Source organism: Tachysurus vachellii, chromosome 2, assembly GCF_030014155.1.
Source record: "Tachysurus vachellii isolate PV-2020 chromosome 2, HZAU_Pvac_v1, whole genome shotgun sequence".
Taxonomy (NCBI): Eukaryota; Metazoa; Chordata; class Actinopteri; order Siluriformes; family Bagridae; genus Tachysurus; species Tachysurus vachellii.
Window position 1 is genome coordinate 27,765,993 of NC_083461.1, and position 26,938 is coordinate 27,792,930.

The following is a 26,938-nucleotide window of genomic DNA, read 5'->3' on the forward strand; positions in this document are numbered from 1 at the left end:
CGACCTGTGCAAGAATGGAGACATCGAGTACTGCGAGCTCAACGCCATGATCGGCTTCAAGAACATCATCGCCGACCCTGTGACCTTCAAGTCTCGCTCCAGCTACGTGTCCCTCAGCACGCTGCAGGCCTACTACTCCATGCACCTGTTCTTCCAGTTCAAGACCACGTCGTCCGACGGCCTCATCCTCTACAACAGCGGAGACGGAAACGACTTCATTGTCGTCGAACTCGTAAAGGGGTGAGGATGATTCCATCATTCCTTTATTCTCTTTTTCTCTCATGCATTCTCTCTCTTTTCCTTATTTCCCCTTTGCTTTTTATAATTCTTTCTTTCTTTTTTCTCAGTAGATGAAGCTGCAACTCTTTAACTGCCCTCAGAAGTTCTTTCTTTCTTTCTTTCTTTCTTTCTTTCTTTCTTTCTTTCTTTCTTTCTTTCTTTCTTTCTTTCTTTTTTTTTCTTTCTTTCTTTCTTCCTTCCTTTTTTCCATTTCCACTAGGTGGCAGTCTGGATCACTCCTTCCTTCCTTGCTTCCTTCCTTCTTTCCTTCCTTCCTTCCTTCCTTCCTTTTATTCCATTTCCTTTTACTTTTTAGTCTTACATTATTGCTTCTTCCGCTTTCTCTTTTTTTCTTTCTTCTTTTTTGAGAAAGTTAATAGCAAAGATTAAATTGAAGGAAAGGCGGCAAACATGAAGTGAGGTCATAGCAGGGAGGCCCAGAACTACATTACCCATCAGCCCCAGCATGTCACATGCCTCTCACCTGTGTCTTGTTAGAGAAGCTCCTGGTGTTCAGTGTCTCGTTGTCTCGTCTCTTTTCAGCTACCTGCACTACGTAGCAGACCTGGGGAACGGTGCTCACCTCATTAAAGGAAACTCCAACAAGCCTCTGAATGATAATCAGTGGCACAACGTCATGATCTCCAGAGACACCAACAACTTGCACACAGTCAAGATCGACACCAAGGTCACCACGCAGACCACTGTTGGAGCCAAAAACCTCGACCTGAAGGGTGCGATGCACCGTCGCTGTGATTGTTTGTGTGTGTGTGTGTATGTGTGTGTGTGTGTGTGTGTGTATGGAGTTTGGAGTCTTCTGTGGGTTTCCCCCTCTAGTCCAAAGAAATGCAATGTAAGCTAATTGACATAAGTAGATGGATGGATGGATGGACGGATGAATGGACGGATGAATGGACCGATGGATGGACAAATAGATGGATGGATGGATGGATGGATGGATGGATGGATGGATGGATGGATGGATGCGTGTTCCATCAGCCTGTTGGAAAATAAGTCAGAAGAAGGATTTTTTTGGTGTTTAATTGAACACATTGTTTATTTAAGTGGCAGATTTATAGTCATGGTTTGATGACCGACTCTGACGCAGATGAAGATCATTCTCTCTCCAGGTGACAGGATGAGAAAAGCCTTGACAAAGGACTTCTGTTGAAATAAATAAATAAATAAATAAATAAATAAAAGAAGGCTCATTTGACTCGCACTTCTGTTACACTGTTATATTTAATTCGGCTGCAGTTCAGAGAAATTACCACTAGAGGGAAGCACTTTGGCTCTTGTCTTTAATGAGGGAAGTTTATAAACACGCCATTTTTATTTCAACGCTGAACAGTTTGAACAAAACTCTACTTTTTACTGGAATGTTGAGACGAAGGAAATTTATTTTCTGTCAGTTTCTTTTTGTGTTTTCAATACTTTGGAAACTTACTTACTTTCTTTCTTTCTTTCTTTCTTTCTTTCTTTCTTTCTTCTTTTCTTTCTTTCTTTCTGTGGTGAACAGTGTGATGTTTGACATCTCTCTCCTCCTCATCTCTCCACAGGGGATCTGTTCATCGGGGGCGTGGCTAAAGACATGTATAAAGAGCTTCCTAAACTGGTTCATGCTCAGGAGGGATTTCAGGGATGTTTGGCCTCCATGGACCTGAACGGCCGTCTGCCGGACCTCATCTCTGATGCTCTGACCTGTGTGGGGCAAATCGAGAGGGGCTGCGAAGGTCAGAGCTGCACTCACTCACTCACTCACTCACTCTCTCAGTCACTCACTCACTCACTCACTCTCTCAGTCACTCACTCACTCACTCACTCTCTCAGTCACTCACTCACTCACTCACGCATTCACTCATTCACTAACTCAATCAGTCACTCACTCACGCAGTGAGTCAGTCACTCACTCATTCACTCACTCATTTATTCCTTCACTCTCTCATTCACTCACTCAGTCACTCACTCACTCTCTCTCTCACTCATTCACTTAGTCACTCACTCGCTCAGTGAGTCAGTCACTCATTCATTCTGTCAATCACTCACTCACACATTCACTCACTCATTTATTCATTCACTCTCTCACTCACTCAATCACTCACTCATTTATTCATTTATTGATTCACTCTCTCACTCACTCATTCACTCTGTCACTCACTCACTCACTCATTCACTCTGTCACTCACTCACTCACTCACTCAGTGAGTCAGTCACTCTTTCATTCTGTCACTCACTCATTCAGTCACTCTGTCACTCACTCACTCACACATTCACTCACTCACTCACTTACTAATTCAATCAGTCACTCACACACTCTCATTCACTCTCTCAGTCACTCACTCATTTACTCTCTGTCACTCTCTCATTCACTCACTCAGTCACTCACTCATTCACTCTCTGTCACTCACTCACTCACTCAATCACCACAAGGGGCACTGTTCCTTCTTTTCTTTTCTTTCTATAAACATTCTGTTTTTTCTCTCATCTTTTATGAATTCAACGTTCTAATTCTTTCTTTCTTTCTTTCTTTCTTTCTTTCTTTCTTTCTTTCTTTCTTTCTTTTGATTCCATTCTCTTCTTTTATGACATACATTTCTTCATTTTTAAAAATGATAAAACGTTTATAAATCCTGTATTTCACTGTTACTTTAGTGTTTTATGAACAGTTTCTGGACAAAACAACATCCTTTACGTCCTTAGCATGTTCACGCTGTAGCCTTTTAGCCTCATAGCTTTAATGTAAATCCAGTAGAACAGTGAAGTGCTTTAGTGAGCCGTCGCCTTCATTCAGTAACAAAATGCAACATGAATGAATTATTGTTCATCTTGTTTAGTCAATAGAGTTAACACACACACACACACACAGACATAAACACACACACACCCTCAGGCGCAGTTTATGGTTAATAGAGTTGGAGTGCTCTCTGCTGGAATGCTGTAAATCTACAGTTGTAATATTTGTGTAAGGTTTTATTATAATCACACTGCGTTATCAGTGGAATCAGAATTATGGAATTATCTCTCCGTCTCATCGCAATGTTCCGATCTGACGTTCCGCCTGGAGCAAGAGCTGAATAATGCAGGAGGTGAAATCATATCAGCTTTACAGGGAGAATGTGTATCTCATCTCATCTCATACATCCCTCTCTCATCTCTTTCTCACACATCTCATCCTTTTTATCTGTCTCAGGTTCCTTTCTTTCTTTCTTTCTTTCTTTCTTTCTTTCTTTCTTTCTTTCTTTCTTTCTTTCTCCTCTTTACACTCTCTCTGATGAAGTAGAAGTGTGTAGTTAAGTCAGACAGACGGTTGGTTCTGTCCGTGTGACTAAAACCTGAAGGATGATGAACAGTTTCTCTGATTTAAAAAGTTGTTGGAAATCTCAACATCTGGCTGAACAGCTGCTCTGTTTGCTGTTTGCTTTGCGGATGAAGTAAATAATCCATCTTCATCAGAAGTTTTGATTCTTTTGCCATTTGATTGTGTGTGTGTATTTATTCTCTCTCTCTTCCTTCCTCCCTCTCTCTCTCTCTCTCTCTCTCTCTCTCTCTCTCTCTCTCTCTCTCTCTCTCCTTCCCCCCCAGGTCCCAGCACCACCTGTCAGGAGGACTCTTGCTCTAATCAGGGTGTGTGTCTGCAGCAGTGGGAGGGTTTCAGTTGTGACTGCAGCATGACGTCGTTCGGAGGACATCAGTGTAATGATGGTGAGTGAAACGACCTCCAGACTTCATCCTCATAATCTCTCATCAGGACCCTGGGGGACGTCACGGAGCGGAGCAACACATCACTGGCTCTGGATACTACAGCTGCCACTCCAAACTCCACAGTAAACCTCTATACTGATGATAATAATAATAATAATAATAATAATAATAATAATAATAATAATAATAATAATACCATTACAGCTAGATTTACACAATAAACAAGAAAAAAAATTAAAAAGAAGAATGCAAGAAAGAAATTCATAAAAGAAAACAGGAAGGAGGGAAGGAAGGAAGGAACTGAGACAAAGCCGGAGCACTCTCACGTCACACCTCACAAACTTTCATTCTGAGCTCTTGCTGTGATTGTGGGCGGAGTCAGAGCGGTCTGAATCACAAACTCCGCCTTCATCGTCACTTCAGAGCGTATATTAAAAAGTGTGAAATTTCCCACATGTTGTTTTATTATCCTGTAAGTAGACTGTAACGTAAGACATAGTCTAATTAATAATTCGATTATGTCCACACTCTGGTTCTGCTGCTTGCTCCATAAAATCCAACAGATGGCCTTTAGTGAACCACAACGCTGAGCACCCAGAGGAATCGTTCAGGCTGTAATTACACACACAGGCAGTAAACAAGCTCTTCAACACACACACACACACACACACATACACAGAAGAATAAAGACAGATTGTGTTTCAGATCAATTACAAAGCTCTAAGTATCTTACGTGCTAGCTTGAATTAGCATGATTAGCATTCTGTTACTGCCATTGTTTTCACTCGTTTATTGACCTTCTCTCGTTCCTGCATATTGAATTGTCACTAAGGTCTGGTGAGAACTTTCCGGGAGAAATGTGAATGAGTTTTAATGTGCACGTGGAGATTGAAAGAGAATTTAGAGTTGTGTGTGGAACACAGGTCTCAGAACACGCCACTGATCAGCGCTGCCCTCTGATTGGTCGACAGAGCTGGGCTCACTTCCTGGAAATGTGCACTCCTGTGTTATCCTTTTTGCTTTCACTTCTCTGTTGTTCATTTTTCTCCTCTAGCTCCTTCTTTATGTTCAGTCTTTTCAAGTGTTCACTTTTGATATTGTTCCTTCTTTCTTTCTTTCTTTCTTTCTTTCTTTCTTTCTTTCTTTCTTTCTTTCTTTCTTTTCTTTCTTTCTTTCTTTCTCTCTCTCTCTCTCTCTCTCTCTCTCTCTCTCTCTCTCTCTCTCTCTCTCTCTCTCTCTCCTTTCTCTCTGTCTCACTCTTGTTTTTGCCAGTTTTTCTTTTTATAATTTTTAGCCATTTCATCATGTTTTTTTCACTCCTTTATCTTTTTGTCTTTTTTCCTTCTTTTAACTTCTTCCTTCTTTTAACTTCTTTTTTTAGATTACAGCATTATTATTTTTTTATTCCTATCCTTCCTTCCTTCCTTCCTTCCTTCCTTCCTTCCTTCCATAAATCAGCCATGTGTTGTTGTACAGATGTTCTGCAGATGAGTTTCTTTGAATCGTCTGATTTGAGTGTCATCAGTTTGACTGACTTTCAGAATCATCTGTCACTGTGAATGCAGCAGTGATCGACAGATGAATAATCTCTAGATAAACAATTAAAGGAACGTTTAAATTAGGGATGAGTGAGTACAGCATTATCTGTATCTGTATCTGTTAATTATATGAATTATCTGTATCTGTACTCGGAGTGGGTGGGGCCTAACCGTTTTTTGTCTTGAAATGGGTGGGGCTTTAACCGGTAATAATTACTTTGTAATATTTATAACACTAGCTTACTACCTTTATGTTTTTTATGAAATACAGCAAAAACGTGTCAGACACACAGTGTCTGGTTACTGGTTAGAGACAGCTGAAGGCTTAAAAAAGAAAAAAAATCTCCGACAGGCAGAGACGCAATGCGAGTCGCATTCTACCAAGCAAGCACCACGTCTGAACGAACCCACGTTTACCAGAGCTCTACTGGGTAGTAAGTACGTATTATTAACGTTACAACCCGAAGTAAAAAGCTGAAGAAACCCTAAACTTTAACGGAAAAGACCCGTGAACCCGAGTGACTGAGGGAGAGACAGAGAGCTGTTCTGTGTGTGACTGTGAGTGAGCAGAGCGAGACAGAGCAACACAATACATCTGTATGTGTGTAGGGGAGGGGCGCTGTGACTAGCCTATCACTGTAGGGGAGGGGCGCTGTGACTAGCCTATCACTGTAGGGGAGGGGCGCTGTGACTAGCCTATCACTGTAGGGGAGGGGCGCTGTGACTAGCCTATCACTGTAGGGGAGGGGCGCTGTGACTAGCCTATCACAGAACGCTGACACAATCACCTACCCAATGATGATTTTCATTCAATCCGAGCACAGATATTGACTCGTATTACTCGTATAATACTCGTACTCGGCAGAAGTGCTTTATCCGTACCGGATACTCGTTTCAGCCGAGTATCCAGCTCATCTCTAGTTTAAATGTTAAATTTCCAGTAGTTTTGAGTCACTGAAATTGTGTCCTGGCTGCTGATTGGCTGTGATTAGTAACGATTCGTTACTAGCAGCGCGTCATGCGGTGTTGGTTGTCTTTATTTTTTTTCACTTCCTCTTTCTTTTACTGAAGGTTCCTCAGATGAGTCTGATGATTGAACTTAGCAGCAGGATGTTAATTGAGAAAGCTCTTTAATTACAGTGTGAAGAACAGTGTGAGGCTTTAATCACTCGTGTTAGCGACACAATAGCAGCGTGGAGCGCAGGCCGCGGGAGGCGTTACCTCGTACTTTAACCTCGGCTCAGAGCACTAGGACACACAGCTGAGAAAAAAATCTTTCTCAACTTCACTGATCCAGTGTGTGGTTCTGAATTCATCACAGGAAAGAGTTTATATACTGTGTGTGTGTGTGTTTCCCTTTTTTTTAATATGTTCTTCTTCTTCTTTAACTATTTTCCATTTCTCTCTTTAATCATTTCATTTCTTTTTGTTATACTTATTTTCCAGTTCTTTACTTTTTGTTTGTTCTCTCAATTCCTTCCTTCCTGTTATCTTTTCTTTTATATTCTTTCTTTCTTTCTTTCTTTCTTTCTTTCTTTCTTTCTTTCTTTCTTTCTTTCTTTCTCCTTCTCTAAGAAATGGTTACATTTTTAATTGTTTAATTTATTTTTATTTTTCCATTTTATTTATTTGTTTTTGTTTTTTTTTCTCTTTTTCTTCTTTTAAATTTTCTTTATATTAATGTTTTTCCTTTAATACCTTTTTATTTAATTTATTTAATTTATATTTCATTTATATGTTTTTTTCCCTTTAAGCATGAAGCTACACACAGATACACACCCCAGCAATTTGCCAACCATTTCAATGACACTTTTGCAACTTTTTTGTTACGTTTCATGTTGTCGATGGTCCATGAAGCCACGTCTTACTTGCAGATAGCAGCTAGAAACAGTCCGACTGTCACCAGCCTCGCTTTTTTCTTCCTCATGAAGTTATTTAGACAAAAAACACTGCTTGTTGTTGTTGTTACTAAGAAACCTCAATGTATAAAAGCTCCTTCCAACATATAAGGAAACCTTGATGCTAAAATGTCTGTAGTATGAGTTTTTTTTTGTCCTATTTTTGAGCTTTAAAACCTCATGGAATTTCTGTAGGTCTGTAGAATTCTGTAGAATTTCTCCACACATTTAGGTTTTTTTCTTTCTCTGCATCACTTCACATCACATCACACCTCCACACATTTCCACTTAATTGAATCTCAGCAGCACTTTCATCGTTATTTAATTTTTTTTTTATTTTTGACCAGATGGTGATTTCCTTCAGCTCCTGGGCACATGACTAAGCACTCGATCGAGCGATTGATTTCAGTCTACAATCAGGATCTCATTTTCAATAAAAGGCCATTTAGTCTGCACGAGACTACAATATGTGCTGTAAAATTACACACCATGTGCTTTAAAATACGCCGCGTTTGTGCTAATCGGCTGGAAGTGTGATACATGCGTTTGCGTCTCGGGCCCTCTTTCCCGGCCCTGTTGTAATATTATATTTTAGACTTTATTTCTCCATATGCTTCATTTTACATTGTGTGTTTATGCATATGCATGGGAAAGTTTTATAAGCTTCTAGCCCTTCGACCCCTCCTCCTCCTTCCCCACACTTCAGTTGCCATATGTGGAGTAAACGGTGCCCTTGAAACGCTAATGCCGGCAAACTCGCCTTTTTAAACTCATTTGTAAAACAGGAACGGCTGAAAATGCAAATGATGCTGACAGGGTTGGCGACGTGTTAGCAGAAACCAGGATAGATGGTGCTGTGGGTTTGTTATAGACTAAAAAAAAACAAAACAACTTGTTGCTGTATTTTTTTGTAATCTCAGGGCTATCTGGCTAAGTATGGTGCATTGTTCAGTCTGCTTGCGTCTCTGCTGATGATTATCGTTAGCCGTAACTCTTCATCTCACCCTAACCCAAACCCTAGGAGTGGGTTTAATTATCCATAGAATTCCATTGCACATGTTTAAATATTGGTTTAAAAATATTCAAAATGAAATAAAGTAAGTAGGAAATAAAACACTAGTTGAGGTAACAGAACACTGTCTGCAGGTTGTTGCGTCAACTCACGTCTCTGTCTCTCAGCCCTGTGTGCTGATGCATTTATTATCCCCCAGACTTCTCTGTCTGACACAGAAGCCACTCGTTTCCTCTAGAGCACTTTAAACATCTAGATAAACAAGGTAAAAGAAGCCACATTGAATCAATCGATCCGGCTCATTCAAGCAAAACAAATGCAACGTAGGTTCATTGAATCATCCAAATCAACCAAAGTTATCAATTCAAACTGTTTGGCAGATATTTGTTAACTGTTTGGGACTAAAGGCTGCCATGACTAGAAAAAAAAAGAAATCTAAAAAAGGAATGAATGTAGTTAATCCCAGAAATGCAGGGTGATATATTAGCTTTAGCAAAGCTGAGAAGAAGACTACAGTGCAGGTTTTGAACTACAATGTTGGAGCTTATTGATGTTGAAAGTGAATTGATGTCTTCAAACAGAAAGTAAGAAAGTTTGCTTTCCAAGTATGAGGTTCTGATAGTGAGAACTATCAGGTCACACGAGAATGTGACCACAGCAGGGATTTAACCCTTAAATCCTGCCCTGCTTGTACTTTTTCTACATGTTGTTTATCATCTAAAAAAGCTTCAAACTAAAATATCACACTAGACAAGCATTCTACTACAATCACACCCTATATCAGGAGCTTATAATGTGTAGAAGAGCGTTTGTGCTGCATTGTAACTCCCCATTTCATCCTCTAGGTGACACTCCGGTATCATGAGAACCTTCCGATCCAGCAGAAACCTCTGGAGAAGGTTGTAGGTATAATTACACAGATGGCAGAGCTAGTGAACGGGTTGAACTTGAGGAGGAGAGCTCTCATGGTGTTCATTTTTATGACCAGAAAGCCAGGTGTAGCCCAATCAACCCAATCATCACATGACCAAAATGTCCTCCAGATTTTCTTCATTGAAAAAAATAAATAAAAAAAAGCCTTGCTGCTGTCTAACCAAGTTTAGCTGATTGCCTTTGTGAAAGTGGATAAAACTCTCAGCCTAGAGGGGAAAAGAAAAGAAAGAAAAGAAGCAGAGCGAGAGAAAGAGCGAGATCAGTTGTGTTGGATGTCATGCCTTGTTCTTCACAGCAGAACTGATTCTCGAGGACAGAAAGAGGAGAGAAACAAGAAGAAGGGAAAACGAGGAGGTTGAGGAGAAGGAGGAGGAGGAGGGTGGGGGAAACTCGCACTTGGCTTGCCTCCGGTGGTCTGGAGGGATTTGCGGCACTGTTTGTAAGAACAGGCCACGCTTATCTGAGCCTGGAGCTTGAACGTTGTGTAGATGCACACACACACAGTTGGTCTTTTTCCATCCATGACTCTTTGGTCACATTTGGAAGTTGCCGGATGAGTGGGTTGTGCGAATCCTGATGGAGGAGGATGAGGCTTGCTTGAGATGATGCCATCTCAGTCATCAGAGGCGAAGAAGCCCAAGTAGCTTCTGAACACCAGGACAGAATCTGTGCAACTTCTTTCAACCTGCCAAATTTTTAGTTTTCTAATGAAGGAAAACTAGGAACAAAGAAACCAGTAAGGAAAGTATTCTTCTACTCGAATGTAAGCTGCAAATTCCTCCTGGCTTTTATCCCCTGATGGAGTTTGTGCATTGGGTGGAAAGAGATTAAAACAAGAAAAAACTGGAGTGGGGCAGAGAGAGAACACATCCTAACATGTATTTCTTTTCTTTCCTCCATTTTTTGTCTGCACTGCACTGTGCAGCCTTTCCATTTACATAGCCTCATCTCCCGATCTCTCTGTCTCTCTCATTCTTGCTGGATGCTGAAGCTGAGACTCCCCCTTCCCTCCCTCGTTCTCTCTCCCTCCCTCCCTCCCTCCCTCCCTCGCTCTCTCTTCTTTTTTTCCCTCTCTCTCCTCCCTCCCTCCCTCTCCTCTTTCTGCTCTCTCTCTCTTTCACATAAACCTCCGGAGCTGCATTGCCGATGCCTCGTGGCCACGGACTGCCTCGACTCCAGGTGTTCCTACGTTCTCTCGCATTTTTAATGGAGTAGAGCTTGTCTCTTTCCTGGATCTCCTGTAGCTGTCAGAACCAAGATGTGGCTCGCGCTTTGGACCAGCTGGGACCGGCAAAGCATCTCTCAGGATATCATCCTATAGATCCCAGGGAAAAACTTTTGCATCCAGTCTCGAGGCTGTCAAAAAATATACCTGGCTTTTTCTTGTTTCTTGTATCCTAGAACCCATAGGAGTTGCTGGTCACCAAGTACGGAGAGCTTCCTTGAGGCTTCCTTGTTCACACGTGTTATTATAGTCACCTCCGTGTGTGTGGTGAGGTGGGAAATCGAGCAAGCTGTAGGGAATAGACTCGTATTGCTCGTTCCAGCTCCGAGAGTGCCCTAATTTTATAGGATTTTTCTTTCCCCTTGCCTTTCTCGTTCTCCATCATGCATGAAAGTGCTGTCATTCTTGCGGCAAAACTGTGGATTTTCTCTGACTGAGGAACTAACAAGAAAAGGCTTTTCTTATCTAGCTTTGGGTTTATTTACACTGCTGGCTGCTGGTTGCCTCCACTGTGGATTATTTTGCCTTTTTTCCTTTTTTTTAAAAAGTGTGCATTCTTGCGCATACTGGTATATGAGTGTGAGGAGCATGGGCCGCCGGGAACGCTGAATCCTGAATCTGTCCTGTTACGCTCTTCCTCCTGTTTTCTCCTCTCAGGGGATGATGCCTGGGGGCTGGAGCCCAGAGGCTCTTGTTTGGCCCTCAGCTGGCCGTGTGGCACTTTGCCTCGTGACCCTGACCCTTGGGGTGACATGGGGGTCTCATCATGCAAAACCGGGCAAACATCACCACGCAGTCCCAGCTGCCATCCACAGATTACCCGCTTCGCTCCGTGCAGGACATGGTGGGTATCTGGTTCTTAACTCTTTTTTTTGATTACCAGATTTTTGAGTCTCAGTTTTACCTTTGTGGCTAATATCAGATTAGCTTGATCCCTATTTGTCTGCCTCAGCATGTTACAATTATATCCATATCTATGAGCTCCCTATGAAGATTAACAGGGATTAGCGGGCCACACTTGCATCTTGCCGTACCTTTGGCCCGTCTCTGAGCTCGGCTGCATGTTGTCGCAATTGTAGAGACATCAACGTGGCCCATGGGCTTATTATCCCAGAGGAACATGTGGGAGAAAAGGAAAAGATCTCTTGAATCAGGGAATAAGCTTTAAGATGAATGCACCAATATTTGTATAGCCTGCATGAATGAGTATGACATCATCTCAATACTCAAGTGAGCCTGAGTTGGATTTTTTTAAGCCAACTCTTTATGTGTAGAGAGCTATGTGGGAGTTTTGACGTGTAAATGACGTTAGTTCCCGTTTCTTTCCTCTTGGCAAAACCGAATAATGCTAAGAATTAAATTGTATTAATAATTGTCTTTAAATTCAACAAAAAGGGTGTTAATGACGGCAGTGGTGACGACGACACTCCGGGAACAAGTAAGGCAGTGGATTTAGGCAGGATTTCATTTGCCAAGAGCTGATTGGGTGGTGTGAGGTTTAGAGTCCTGCTGAGGCGGCTGGAGAACCAATTAGGCCGCTCGGCTGGTGTCTGTCTGCGAGACACACTCAGACACAAATCCACACACCATCTCACTCATCTCTCGGTGGAGAAGCAGGAAAGCTTTTCTTCACGTCTTTCCTCTCTGGACTTGTGTCAGGAACCGTTAGACACTCGGAGGTGCCTGATCTGACGTTAAATGACATAATCCAATCTAGGATGCTACTTCATGACTGATAATGAAATTGAAGGTCCATTACGCATCAATCAGTGATGTCGTTTCTTGGACTTTGTGTCTTTTTTACTTCCTTTTTGCTGTTTTTTTTATTTTAATTTTTTTTGTTTTTGTTATACATGATTTTGGGGGGGAAAGATTTATGATTAATGTTGAATAAAATGTTCTAAGCTCTAGTAGATCTAAAGGACATCTTCATTAGTGGAACAGAGAATCTAAAAAAAAAAAAAAAAACAATATATTGGTCTACCTTTGTATAATGTCCCTTATGATGTTGCTCATAAACACTGCCATTGGTTCTGTATTGATTATCATCTTTCCACAAGGTTTATTTAAACCAGTCCACATCTTCTTTTCTCTTCTCCTCTCTTTTTTTCTTTCTTTCTTTCTTTCTTTCTTTCTTTCTTTCTTTCTTTCTTTCTTTCTTTCTTTCTTTCTTCTTGTTTCAGTCTTCTCCCTTTTTCTATATTTCAGCTCATTTTGTCCTTTGTCTTTATTTGTCTGTCTTTGCTTTGCTCTTCTCTCTTTTACTTTCTTCCTCTTTTCTTATCATTCTCTTCTATTCTCTTCCAATATATTTCGTTTTATTTTTGTCTGTTGTCTAATATCCTTGTTCTTTTCTATTTTCTTCTTTTGCCTTATCTTTTTGTTTCTTCTTACCACATTTCATTCATTTTCTTCTCTTCTCTATTTCTCTTATCCTGTCTTTTCTGCTGCATTCTGCTTTGGAGCTTGGTCATGTGTGTTATGTTGTTTCCGCTCTATGACATCCCCCTATAGAGCAGGTTGGTTGTATAATGACTATAATCTATACACAGGGGCTTGTTTAAGCTACAGCCCTAGCGTACTGTTCTCATTAACAATGCGCCGCCTGCTCTGTGTTTCCTGCCCATTTGTAAGTGCGGCACGGCTTCGACTCCCAGGTAGGCGGTTCTTCCCTGTTTTAAATACCACACTCTTCATCTAGAAGAGTCTCATGTCAGGTCTCATTTATTTAGATCAAGATGTCACCCAGATATCTCAGAGTAGCTTGCGTGCGTGTTTCCGCTGCTTATGTAACCACCTTCATTCTTTTGTCATCAAAGTATTTAGCGCACTGATTAGCCCAAACTGCTACATGGGCAGGTATCTGATCCTTCATTTGCCACACAGAAATAACCGCTAATACTCAACTAGCATCATGCAGATGTCCAGAATCAGAAATTCAGCATTGTCCCTGCTACAGTTTTCTACAAACATCTATAAAAGTGTCATTTTGTCAAGTGGAATTGGTGAAATGACGCTGCTTTCACAGATCCGAGAGTGCTTTTAGACAGTCTGGAAATGCTTACTGGCAATGAAGAGAGACATCTCTGCAATTTGTATAAAATTACATAAGTGGAGCCACAAATATGGAAAGACGGATAAAAAGTAAACGACTAGATGCGTTTACATCTCTCTATCAAAATTCCTTTAATAAGAAATAAATAAATGCAAAGCTTTAATTAATTTTAATAGTTTAATAATTATAATTAATTACTATATTACAATATTATAATTAAATGTTACTATTTTTGGAAACATTAAAAATCAAAGAGAAAAGGCTTCAGAACCAAAATAACAGCTCAAAACTTATTGTTTAACTGAATTTAATAACGTGTTGGACTAATGGCGGCAATTTGATCTGGACGTATTACAAATAATGAGAGAGAAAGAGAGAGAGAGAGAGTGTGAACACATGCGTTTATTCCCTTCCTCCAAGGATCAACAATTGGCTCAGGAGTCGAGGTGTAATTCATGACACCAATGAGATATCGCCTCATGGGATTGGCAAGACTTCACAAAATCAAAAAAACAAATAAAATGCAGACGTTAACTTCAGACGATTGAAATTTCTCCGCGTGAGACTTTACACCATTCAACATTTTTTCTTGTTGCATGTGATATATCTTTCCCTTCGTTCTGGAATGTCAGTAATTGATTTATGTGGTGAGGGCGGAATGATCCATGTACAGGAAAATTACTGCCGTCATGTTTAATAAGGCTCCATTTCACCGAGCCTTCTTTTCCTCTTCGCCGAACAAAATGGGGGTTTATCAATGGATGGATGGATGGATGGATGGCTTGCAGGGGGTGGGAAGGAGGTGTAAAGAAGCACTGTTTTCCTCTGCTATCAGTGTGTCTTTACTCTTCCCTCTCTTTATTCTATTTTCTTTCTTTTTACTTTTATCCTCTTCCATGTATTTGTTTTGTTTTTGTTTTTTCTGCCTTTTTTTTTTTTACTTTTCCTTTATATATTTCTTTTCTTTTCTTTTCTCTTCTCTTTATTATGTGTCCCTAGATTGGTGCAAAGAAGGCGTCTTTAAAGAATTATTGATTTTTAGGCCGTGTTCTTGCATGACTTCCTCCGTATCAGGATACACACACACACATACACATACACACACACACGCGGTCTCGGATCGATGTAGAGATTCCGGATTGGGATGTAAGGACAGAGTGGACAGATTGGACATCGGAGATGTGCTGAGCTTTCTGTTACCTGGACAAAGAGAAAAACACAGTTCTTAATCTCTGATTTATTCACTCAGTAATTCTATTAAATCTTTCAGCTTGGGGATTTCACGTGTGGAGGTGTAGATGTATAGAGGTATAGATGTGTGGTGTGGAGGTAAATATGTTTGGAGGTGTAGATATGAGTAGATGTTTGGAGGTGTGAGCAAGTGTAAAGATATACTGTAAGGAGATGTTTGGAGGTGTGGCGGTGAAGATGTACAAGGGTTCAGATATGAGGAGGTGTGCAGGTGTAGATATGAGGAGATATGATGAGGTGTGGAAGGTGGAGGTGTGGTGTGGTGTTGTGGACATGTGGAAACAGAAGCAGTGATTTTTAATGCTTTCCACATGGAAGAAACTCGGTGACCTTCAGAGCCTCTCGGCTCCTGGCTTTAATGTAGCTTTAATGTGCGTCTCTAATCCATCTGTCGTATCACAGAGCGCTGTGCAATTTACCTGATTAGAATCAATTCTAACAGCCTCTACCTGCTGCTAATGAAGAAACAGATTAAACACCTGGCTCAATACTGTGGTAGCTGAAAGAGGAGAGAGAAGAAGGAGTGGGGAGAAGAAAGAAAGAAAGAAAGAAAGAAAGAAAGAAAGAAAGAAAGAAAGAAAAATTGAGGGAGGGAGGAAGGAGAAGAGATTAATTTCAAGTAGCCTTTGTCATGTAAACATAAAATAATAATAGCTCATGTATAATTATGTTCATGGTTCAGATGAATATTAGACTGAGTAAGGGAATGAAGGAGTGAAAAAGTGAGGCGTGAGGGAGCAATGGAGCAAGGGAGCGATAGAGTAAGTGAATGAGGGCGCGAGGGAATGAAGGAGGGAGGGAGTGATGGAGTGAGAGACTGAGGGTGCGATGGAGTGAGAGAATGAAGGGGTGAGTGAGTGATGGAATGAGAGAATGAAGGAGTGAGTGAGTGATGGAATGAGAGAATGAAGGAGCGAGGGAGTGAGAGAATTAAGGAGTGAGTGACTGATAGAATGAGAGGATGAAGGAGTGAGGGAGGGAGAGAATAAAGGAGTGAGTGAGTGATGGAATGAGAGAATGAAGGAGTGAGGGAGTCAGAGAATGAAGGAATGAATGATGGAATGAGAGAATGAAGGAGTGAGGGAGTGATGGAATGAGAGAATGAAGGAGTGAGGGAGTGAGAGAATGAAGGAGTGAGGGAGTGAGAGAATGAAGGAATGAGGGAGTGATGGAGGTCTGAGTGCTGCTTTTACTCTTCTCTCTATCTGCTATCTAGGACAGGATAAGGAATGAGTTCAACCCCCAAAAGGCAGAGTCTGAATCATGATCATAATCTCTCTCTCTCTCTCTCTCTCTCTCTCTCTCTCTCTCTCTCTCTCTCTGTTATCACTCATCCTCTGTCTCTTTGTGTTTGTGCAACATGAATATAACGCCAGTCGATGCTGAATCCACTGAATACTAAAATGTCTGACTCGTCTGAAATGGTCAGCTTTTTTTCACAGATATTCTCTATCAGGAAAACACACACACACGATAAACAGAGCTTCTGCTCAGAATTTGAATTGAAGTGACACATACACACAGTCTGTAATAGTCACTAATAGACAAAAATAAGCAAAAATCTAAAAAAAAAAAAAAATTCGTATTCATTTAGAAATGTTTTTTGAAATGTTACATTTTTCTAATAAAAAATAGACCTTTGACTTCTAAAGCTCTGACTAGTCTGTGGATAATAGATAGATAGATAGATAGATAGATAGATAGATAGATAGATAGATAGATAGATAGATAGATAAAACAACAAAGTTAGTTTGAAAATAAGAAATAGACAAAATAGAAATAGAAAATAGACAAATAAATCAAACTTAAAAATATCACACAAATCGTAAATAAACCTTATATAGTAAGAATGTATTATTTGAACATAACGCATTCATCAGTTTAAATCGTGGCTCATAAACACTAAACACATCCTTTCTCATTTTGTGTGTGTTTTTTCTTTAGCCCACAGCTGTGTGATTTGTAAGTGTGGGTCATTTCCCTGCCCTGAAGTACAACATACGCACTTTCTATTCCATCAGCATTTACATCATGTCCCGCTCAGAGCTGAAGCCGTAATGAGGGCCATAAATTAGTCCTGGATTCTTCTTCTTTCTGTCATTGTGCCGATTTTGAAGCTGAACCCTTGAAGCTGCTCGGCTCCTCAGGGTTGTCGGGGTTACGAGACCTCTATGCTGAGATGTTTAGTCTTTTCCCTGTTCTAACACGCCGCATTCACCTCCACGATTAACCCACGAGTTCAGCAGCAGGACAAACGCTCCGACGTGTTAACTGGTTTAAATGAGAGGTTTGGTCTCACACTCATATGGGTGCATTAGCATGTCGTTTGTTTTGTTGTTGACTCAAATTGTTTTACACAGATTTCTTTTTAAAACAGATTCCTTTTTAAAACAGATTCCATTTCAAACATATTCCTTTTTAATTAAACAGATTCCATTTTGACAGATTCCTTTTGAAACAGATTCCTTTTTAAACGGATTCCCTTTTAAACAGATTTCTTTTTAAACAGATTCCCTTTTAAACAGATTACCCTTCAACAGATTCCTTCTTTAAATCAGATTTTGTTTTCAAACAGATTCCTTTTTAAACAGATTACATTTCAAACATATTCCTTTTTAATTAAACAGATTCCTTTTTAAACAGATTCCTTTTTAAACAGATTCTTTTTTAAACAGATTCACTTTTAAACAGATTCCCTTTTAAACAGATTCCCTTTTAAACAGATTTCTTTTTAAACACATTTCTTTTTAAGCAGATTCCCTTTTAAACAGATTACCCTTCAACAGATTCCTTCTTTAAATCAGATTTTGTTTTCAAACAGATTCCTTTTTAAACAGATTACATTTCAAACATATTCCTTTTTAATTAAACAGATTCCTTTTTAAACAGATTCTTTTTAAACAGATTCTTTTTTAAACAGATTCACTTTTAAACAGATTCCCTTTTAAACAGATTTCTTTTTAAACACATTTCTTTTTAAGCAGATTCCCTTTTAAACAAATTACCCTTCAACAGATTCCTTCTTTAAATCAGATTTTGTTTTCAAACAGATTCCTTGCTACACAATTGACGTTTCCATTTGCATTATGAATTTATTATGAATTTATAAATTTATTCCCAAATCATTTAGGAGGATACAGAACAGGAGGGTGCCGTGGCAACCAGGAAACAAACAAACAAAAAATAAATATTAACTACATCAATAATGAAACTATGAAAAAAAACCCACCAAATTATCATCAAATAAAGAAACAAATGAATATCAACAAACAAACAAAAGAGCAACAAATAATAATTTATAAGTGCATACTTACATAAATGTCAAATTAAAAATAGAAAAATAAATATGCATGTATAAACAAGCAATAAATAAATAAAGAAAGAAAGAAGTAAGTGAAATTTCTCAGCGTATTCAGTGCAGTCATTCTTAAGGGGGAAGGCAGGTGTGCTCAACACTTTACAGACATAATCAGAAATTAATTGACTGTGAAAAGGTCAAAGTGAGGGAAAATAAAGCAATAAAAATTCAAAACACAATTTAAGGTCATATGCATTTGCCATTACCATACAATTGACTTTAGTTTTCATGGAGGACATTTTATCTGAGCGTGCAAATGCTAATAGAGCTGCAGGAAAGCAGGAAACACTTCTTATAGTCATCGGTCACGTGCAGGATATAGAATGTTGAGTTAGAAGGATGAGGATTTTTCAGAGACTGCGATGCCGTGTGCATAATGCAGTGACTAACTCTGACTTAAATGCCACTTTATTTCCTTTCCCTCACCTAATCTCTGATAGCGCAGCCTAAACCGAGGGAATCGTGAGGCTCTGGCGCTTTGCCCTCCTAATGACGGGATTCAGGCGGGGGGAAATGAATAAAATAATAAACCTACTGTATAAACCCTCACTGAGGTTGCAGCACCATCATCCTATATAAATATAAAATCAACGATGTCATTACCATTTTTTTTTCTTTTTTCGATTTACAGTCGTGCACCTGCAGCAGTGTGACTGCGGCGACAGGAAACGCACAGCTCTAATCCTTGCTAATAGGATTGGGAGGGATTTCACCATCTCAGCCCCCTTTCACTCATCTCTCCCAGCTTCCACACTGCTGCCAAACGCTGATAAAACACTCCCACGTACCAAAAAACACCATCTCCCGGTGTCGCACACGGCTTATCCGGCATGTCGCTTGTAGGTGTATTTTTACAAGATGCTCGTGGCGTCGGAAAATAACGTGAGCGCAAAAGGAGCAGCACCCGATTCTACATGGGTGTTTATTTACATATTTATTCCTGCTTACATCACATCACATCATCACATACAACACACTGCTGGAGGTTTTCTCCACAAACACACCTGAATCGACTCATGGGCTGATTAAAAACCCCGGATGGGGATCATTACATTTGGTACACGTTTCTCTTGAACTGTGCTGTCTGAACGAGCTGCAGTTTGTCTCTCGATTGCTCAATATGTGAAAGGATGCGGTAGCATAGTGGTTGGTCACCAAGGTGATGGACTAATCTGGAGTTCGGATCCCATGGCCACCAATCTGCCACTCCTGGGCCCCAGAGTAAGGCCCCTAACCATCAATTGCTCAGCTGTATAAATGCCGTAAATGTAAATATGTATTTCCTGAAGTAATACCCGAGATCTTAACACCCGAGATCGACAAGATGAGCTTTTTTTTGTTTTCCGGATGTGTCTGAAATGAGCATCGTAAAAGAGCATCAAAGGTACATTCTGATCCATAAAGGTTTTAAAATAAGTGGAAAAATAAGTGGTAACAGAAACAAACATGTCTTTCATTTCATGTCCTTTCCCCTTCTGTGAATCTCCAACGTTGTCTCTTGTATCGCTGTAGAACAGGGAAAAAAAAATCTAAGACTTAAAGCATAAAATCTTGCCATCTCTGCATTACACCATTTAGCTCAAGCTCTTTGTCTTGCAGACTCAAATGACTGAACCCAAATAGGAGGATATTTAATCCAGCAGTTTCAGGTCAATGATTCTCCTGTGTCTCAGGATTATAGCGAGCATGAAAGGGGAAATGCGAGACGTCTCGATGAGTCTGGCTGTGTGACAGCGATCAGTCGCCGGCAGTCAAAGAAATCGGTGTTGCTCTGTTATAGGTAAATAATCAAGTTTTCCTTTACCTCTTCAGAAAACAGCTCATCTAGTGCTCTAAGTGTTCTATTCTTCTTATACCATAGCAAATTTCCCGCTATTTGTTTATGTTAACGATAACGATCCCAGTCGAAATTTGTAGAGAAACGTTAACAAATTAGAAGCCGTCGTTGTCATTTTTAGCATTTCCAATCTTGTTAAGTAACTAGGGTTAAAGCGCAGGGTCAGTTGTGACACGTCAACCCTGGAGAAAAAAAGATTACAGGCCTTGCTCAGGTACCCTACAATGGCAGCTTTGTGGTGCTAGGGCTTGAACCCTTGACCTTCTGATTGTTCAACCTGAGTTTTTTAACCACAGAGCCACCACTGCCCCTAAGCAGTGACAAGCAAAACTGTTGGCTGGGGGTTGGTCTTGAAAACTAATCAACACCGATCCAGAATTCAGCAGCTCTGTGGTATACGAAAGACTTCCCAGGCTTCCTTCATGCTCTGTGACTTAAGGCCCTGTGGGAGCTCGGGTCTTCTGGAAGCTCAGAGGAGCACTGCAGAGAACATTCTGATAATGTGCTTTCTGTTCATTTCCCTCATCACCCTCACTACGATGCAACTCACACTGCTGTACTGAATAAAACCCGGCGGTCTCTATGCGTTTCTCTGCTGTGCGATTTGTCATTGTTGATTTTTGGTGCTTTGGTGCTTCGAGGCTCATTTTGCTATATAGATAAATGAGCAGTGGAAAATAGAATCAAAGACAAAAAACTAAGAGCGGAGACGCAATGTGTCCTTTGCAACTTTCTTTTCTAGAAAGAGCATCAATCATATTTATTAACCGGATGAACTTCCTCATTAATCCGGACCACACTTCACCTTGAATTCAATACACTGTAGCTACTTTAAATCCCACGAGAGTATCTTTGGAGACGTTTCACTTTTTCCTTGAAGGAAGGCTCTTCTCATTTCAGCCCATCGTTCGAGTCTGTGCTATCATTTTCCCTGCATTTCTCCGAGCGCCTCGCCTCACCTCCTCATTTTCCGCCTGGCTTCCTCTGTGTAATTATCTCCTCTCATTCTCTCTCCCATCGTGCTTTTTTTTTCAGTAATTGGAATTGCTGTTGAACACCACATCTGTTGGCTGTGACGGTGAAAAAAAACACCTAAATGATGTGAGCTTTGCAGTTCTGATAGCCACTAAAGTGAATGTTTATCAGGAGAATTACTGAGAGCGAATGCACCGATGATGCCTTTTTCCCCCAATCAGCTGTGGGATGTGTTTCAATGAAGCTATACAAAGAAGCAATTATGCTTAAAGACTAGTAATGTGATAATTATTTATTTTCCCGTATAAACAGCACATGAGAAACTATAACATGAAGGTGGATACTGTAGATGGAAAGAATGAGAATAAATAAAGCATGAAGTGATTATGTTTGGTGATTTTGTACAACCATGTACAGTAATAAATTCTAAGACCAGAGGCTAGCTGCTGGACAAGTTAATTAATACAATTTAACTTGTCAGCAGTAGAAGAGAAGCTCTTATTATAATCCCTTGAAAGCTCTAAGGGAGACACCATGGTGGCCATGATGAGCAGTGTCAATGTGATTTCTTTGGATTTTACACAAATTTTGATGGAAATTAGCCAACGTTAATGATGAGGAGTGCAATGGGAACGATGGTGTCGCCCTCCAGGATTTAAAGCACAAGATCCGGCATGTCCTCCATTTTCCTACACTGACTATGTTCGCTCCATAGCTGTGTAAATACATTTGTCACCCTTCGTTTTGATTTGTAACACCGTCCAGTTCAAACACACACCGGCTAAATTCAAGAGAGGCAATCATATTAACCTGTGAGGGAGGCGAGAACTGAGACGGGCTCCAGATTGAGTGACAAATTAGCTAGATGCTCGGGTGATCATCAACTGTCACGAATAAAGGAGGCTTCCTGGGGCTTGTCAAGGAACACCAGGGACCAGGCTTTGCATGAATCTGTAATTAGAAGTGGGTGTAACTGATATGTCAATGGATGAATCTGTGAGCGATCCCTTGTCTAAAGTGGTTCCAAGTCTTTTAGAAAGTTAGAATCATTAACAGATCATAGAATCTAGGGCACTGTATATTATAGAAAAAATCCAACTAGAACCCAAAACGGGGGATGTGAGGTTCCATTAAAGATTTTAAGTAGAATCCATAGTTTTTTTTATAACATTTTTAAGAGTTTTTTATAAAATGTTTAGAAAAGGAGAACCATTAACCATCCAGACAACCACTGGCCCTCTGTCGGAATCCCTGGGATCATAGAGTCAGGTAGAACAACTCACCATCCAAAAATACTCAAGATATATTTAAAATAAAGGGTTTCATTTAATGCTCTAGATAGTGCATAATGCTCTTTTTGTTCCTCTGGGGAGAACCCTTAAAAATTGTAAGTAGAATTGTTGTGTTTTTCTATCTAAATTTAGAAAGGGAGGAACATAGAACCATCTGAAGGACTCACAAGTAGTTGCGAAAACAGGGACAGTGTATACTTTAAGAAAAATAGTAACGCCATAAAATGGGTCATTAATTTGGCCCTATGGGGGAACCCTTGGAATCAGAAATCACATAAGAAGATACATTAAGGGAAAACACCACAACATATAAAGATCTCCTGAGGAGTGTAGAAAACTTGAGAAAACTTGAACAACATATACGTATAAAAATGGTTTTAAGATGGACTGTATAAGAGCTGGCTGATTTTGTTGATTTAGAACCAACTTAAACTTTGGATCCATCAAAAGTTAATTGTTCAACAGCATGGTGGAAAGATTGACTCAGCAGTGCTGAATGTTCCCTGGGTATAAGTCTTATGCAATGTTTTAGACCATTCCCTAGAGTTACTTATTTAACATCTGCCTTTCAGCAGGAAATTTCAACCCAGTGTGATATCATTATTTTAAAATTATTACCACTTAATGCAACAGTCATTAAGGCAAAAAAAAAAACAAAATAACACTAGTAGGAAAAAGAAAGGACAAATTGTTGGAAGAAAAGTTAAGTTTTAAATTTTTTAAGCTGGGAGGTTGGTGGTTTTTGCAACGAAAAATATTTGGCCTCTATTGATGGTACTGTGATTATAGTCAGCATCATTAGACCAGTATTGGTGCACCTGAGAGTTTGAGTAGAGATACAACAATGGACAAAGATGTCATTTCTTGAGAATGAGAAGCTAATATTTGCTTTGTTGTGTGTAGATGTATTTGAACTGTTGGAGTACATGTGCAATGGTAAAGTTGTAATCCGTGGTATGGTTACATTTGATATGAATAAGATTTGATATTGAAGCAGAATTTTCCACGACATCCTGGAGACATTTGGGTTAAAATAAAACACCTTTCTTCAGCATTTGCATATAATTGCTGACTGATGCCATGTGATTTTAACCATTCCCAATGAATACGGGGACATTTTGATTCTCACACAGACAAAACCAGAGAGTATACTTCGAATAAAAAACAAGTCAATGCTGTGACGGTGTTGCTGTTTATCTGCATGGACACAATGGTTAATTTTTCAGCAGTCTCAGAAAAACAATGAGATTAAATAGATCTCTTGATTAGCCAAACGGCCCAATTCCACTTGCTTCCACAATTTGCAATCTGTTTGGCCTGAGGACTGTTTGTTTGTCCAACTATGAAATGGCCTGTGATGAGCAATCTGAAGCTGAGCTACCTCCAGCCAGTCAGGCTTCCTTATGGATCTGTTCCGTTTACGGGACTTTGGCTATAAGGATTTCTCCCATGTGGGGCTGAAGATGAATGAGCGGGGCGGTGAGCTGTAACGGGTTATATTGACAGGGCCATATAGATACCAATAGTGCCAGACTTATTAAGCAAACACAAGGATGGCTAGCAGCCAGTGGCTACTGATTTAGCACCAGCAGAGCGGCTGAGAGCAGATGAAGTCGACTAAAGTGCTGCCCAGTTCTGCTAAAGACAGCCAAGGGTTCATCATTCTGAATGATCGGCTGGAGGACAGATAGGGATTGGAAGATCATGTGCCGATGATAAATTCTCACTTAGCCAAAATGCTAAACAAAAAGAAAATGATAACATAAATGTCTAAAAATGTAGGTCAAAAGGAACCTCACTGTTGCTGGATACTACTGTACATAGAATTTCTACCTCTTCCTATAGAAAACCTTTTCTATACTTAATACATAAACCTACATTGGAATAAATTTAAAATCAACACATGAGAATATTCTTAACTTTAAAGGTTTCTTTACTGTAAGGATTTGTCTTTCTTGGGGAGCCCTTAATGGTGCTTCTCAGAATGTGGCATGGAATTTATGGTTACAACAAGCACTGAACATAAGGGATTCTTTAGTATGTCCCATTTGGGGAACCACTAAAGGTTTTAAGTAATTAACTATCTTAAGAAAAAAAACAGGGACATCTTACTGTCTTTGAAAATGTGCTCCAACTACCATCATAGATGGTTCTTTGGTTTGTCCACTATAAGAATCAGAGGGTTTTCTTGTCAAAATTGGTTCCAAACCAAACCAGAATTTACCTTTTGGAAGGTAGAATCATGCAAAGAAACCACAAGGGGACTGTATGTTATATCTAAGGAGAAGGTTATATGATTTCCATTTGGTGAAATCAGGCAAATCAGATCTTTTTTGTAATCATTCACTTCAGATTCGAATAGACTTACAGGGTGATTATTCACAGCGAATGTGAGATCTCCAGCCCCCTATAGTTCACAGCTTGCTAATAATAGCCAACCACAAGGCAGCACTAAAACAGCCCTTGATTAGACATGTACATTTTTCATGAGTGAACTCACAAACCAGAAAGCTTTCCTTTCTCTCAAGGAGAAGTGAAAATCTGACGCTGAAAAAGCTCCTGAATTAGTTAAGAACAAAACAAAAACAGCCAGGTAGGAGCGGAAATTACACGTAGGCTTAAGTGAATCTGACAACCCTTCCTTTGGCTAGAGCATTCTCCTTCCGCATGCTAGCTCTTTTTCTTTGCTGTACAACAAGTTTGGACACCTTCTCAACATGGAATGCACAGTACGCAGTTCAGCAACATGTCAGGAGTTATAAGAACGTGTTAGGTCGACAGAAAACAAAGTGCCATGACCAGCAAAGTCTAAGTAGGTTGAGATCATGACACTAACAGGAGACGACTGTATGCTGAGCGTACAGTATACCTTGGTCCTGCAGTGCTCTTAATAAGGGTCGGCAGGAAAAAAACAAAGATGTACAGGGGATTGTTTGGCGTTTAGACAGACAGAATGGATTTGCAGGACTCTCTCTTATTCCTCTTTGTTGCATGGTGACAGAGTTTGACATAAGCTTCATACTATAGAGAGCGGAAAACAGAGCAGCTTCCCTGTACCATCGGAGGCAATAGTAAAGACTGTAGGAGGTTCTAGCAAAAAAAACTGCATCAAGCTCTTCTGAGTGACAGTTAGTGACGGTGATATCTATCCAATCCTATGGCTAGTCTCGACAAGCCTTTTATTTTACTTTTGTGCTTTTGCTGGCTTAAAGCTTTTTCTATTTTCCAGAATTTATTTTTATATCAATAACCTGTTGGATTGTTAAACATGTTTGGTCTGGGGGTATTGATCAATTTTCTATAATAGGAGCTCTGACACTATCTGACAAGTTTATATTAGTTCTCATATGCTAAAGCTTCTGGTTTCCACTCCACTTTCTGAATCTTCTGACCTTTACGATAAACTTACAGTGGACACCATTAATTCATTCATTCATCATTCCCTTCAACCTACACAACAGTCCTGCATCTTGTCCTGGTTTCCTTCTATTCTTGTTTTATTGTTTTCTGTCCTCATGATACTTCTTCATCTATGACACGTTGCCAGATTCACATATGAACAAACTGATGGAACCCATTTAGTTCTCTCCCTGGAATGTGGCTGGAAGTTTCTGTACTGTGGCATTTCAGTGGGCTAGTGATCAATCTTCGGTTATTATCTTGATGCTTGCGGCTTCATCTAATTGCTTACTTTGTCTGTTCTGTAGCTACAGAATACAATGAGGAATCTGGGGAAATCTCAGCGAAGTTGTTTAGGATGCAGGAGATAAATAGTTTTTTTATGTTGTTTTTTTGTATTTGAAATAACGATATAAACTTAATAATCTGAATTGATTGCAGATTTCTTTGGTTTGGTCTTGTGCCTATATTTGATGCTAAAGTCTATTTTTAAACGTTATGTATAGATCTATTCAGAATGTGTGTAAATGATTCTGTGTGTATGTGGATACGTAGATGAGCTGAGATCGTCTGCACAGGGCCTTTAATTACACCACATACTGTAGGTGCCTTTAGGAAATTGTGATATATAGTAGCCTTTATTTCTATCACTAACCACAAGTTTTAATTGGATTCCTCCCTCTATTTCTGTGCACTGAATTTAATATAAGGCTCATTACAAGACCTACTACACCAGAGGTCAATGGAAAGACAGTCTGAGCGATTGGGCCTCGGTATGCGGCTCGACAGAAATGTCCCATGCATCCTTTTTCTTTTTCCTTTTCTCTTTGTCTCAGTTTCTTTCTCCTATCTCCTGGCTCAGACACCGAAGCATATTTAAGATGCTAATCGGCTGGTTTGTGGAGGCCTCACGCTTCATTAAGTGCCGGCAGGAATAGGCTGGGGCGCTGAAATTTAACCCCATTACAGCGCCATTAGCCGCGTTCTGCGCTTCCATGTCCTCGCCGCACACCTTCTCCGACCTTCTTTAACAAGACAGTGAGTGCTTAAAAAAGATGACATTTTACAAAAGATGTTCAGCAGCCAAAGAAAATGCAGATCCACTCTTTTCCTGTCCATCCAACCCTAACAGTTTACCGTGACATTTAGGGGGAAATTAAGAACAGTGTCTAAAATTAAACGGG

General features: G+C 40.0%; 1 protein-coding gene across 14 annotated transcripts in view; it reads left to right on the forward strand.

The window, feature by feature from the left end:
• The window catches only part of LOC132841682 (neurexin-1a-like), a 261,155-nt gene that overhangs the window by 115,148 nt on the left and 119,069 nt on the right, over window positions 1–26,938 (forward strand). For 10 of the 14 annotated variants that reach the window (XM_060864110.1, XM_060864111.1, XM_060864118.1 and 7 more), the window contains 4 exons: window positions 1–240; window positions 823–1,013; window positions 1,839–2,012; window positions 3,862–3,981. The exon at window positions 1–240 is cut by the window's left edge and continues 142 nt beyond it. In XM_060864110.1, coding sequence (XP_060720093.1) covers window positions 1–240; window positions 823–1,013; window positions 1,839–2,012; window positions 3,862–3,981 — 725 coding nt within the window. Of the gene's footprint in view, window positions 241–822; window positions 1,014–1,838; window positions 2,013–3,861; window positions 3,982–11,101; window positions 11,432–26,938 lie in introns of those variants that run through there. The other 4 variants (XM_060864120.1, XM_060864122.1, XM_060864123.1 and 1 more) reach the window with 3 other exon arrangements.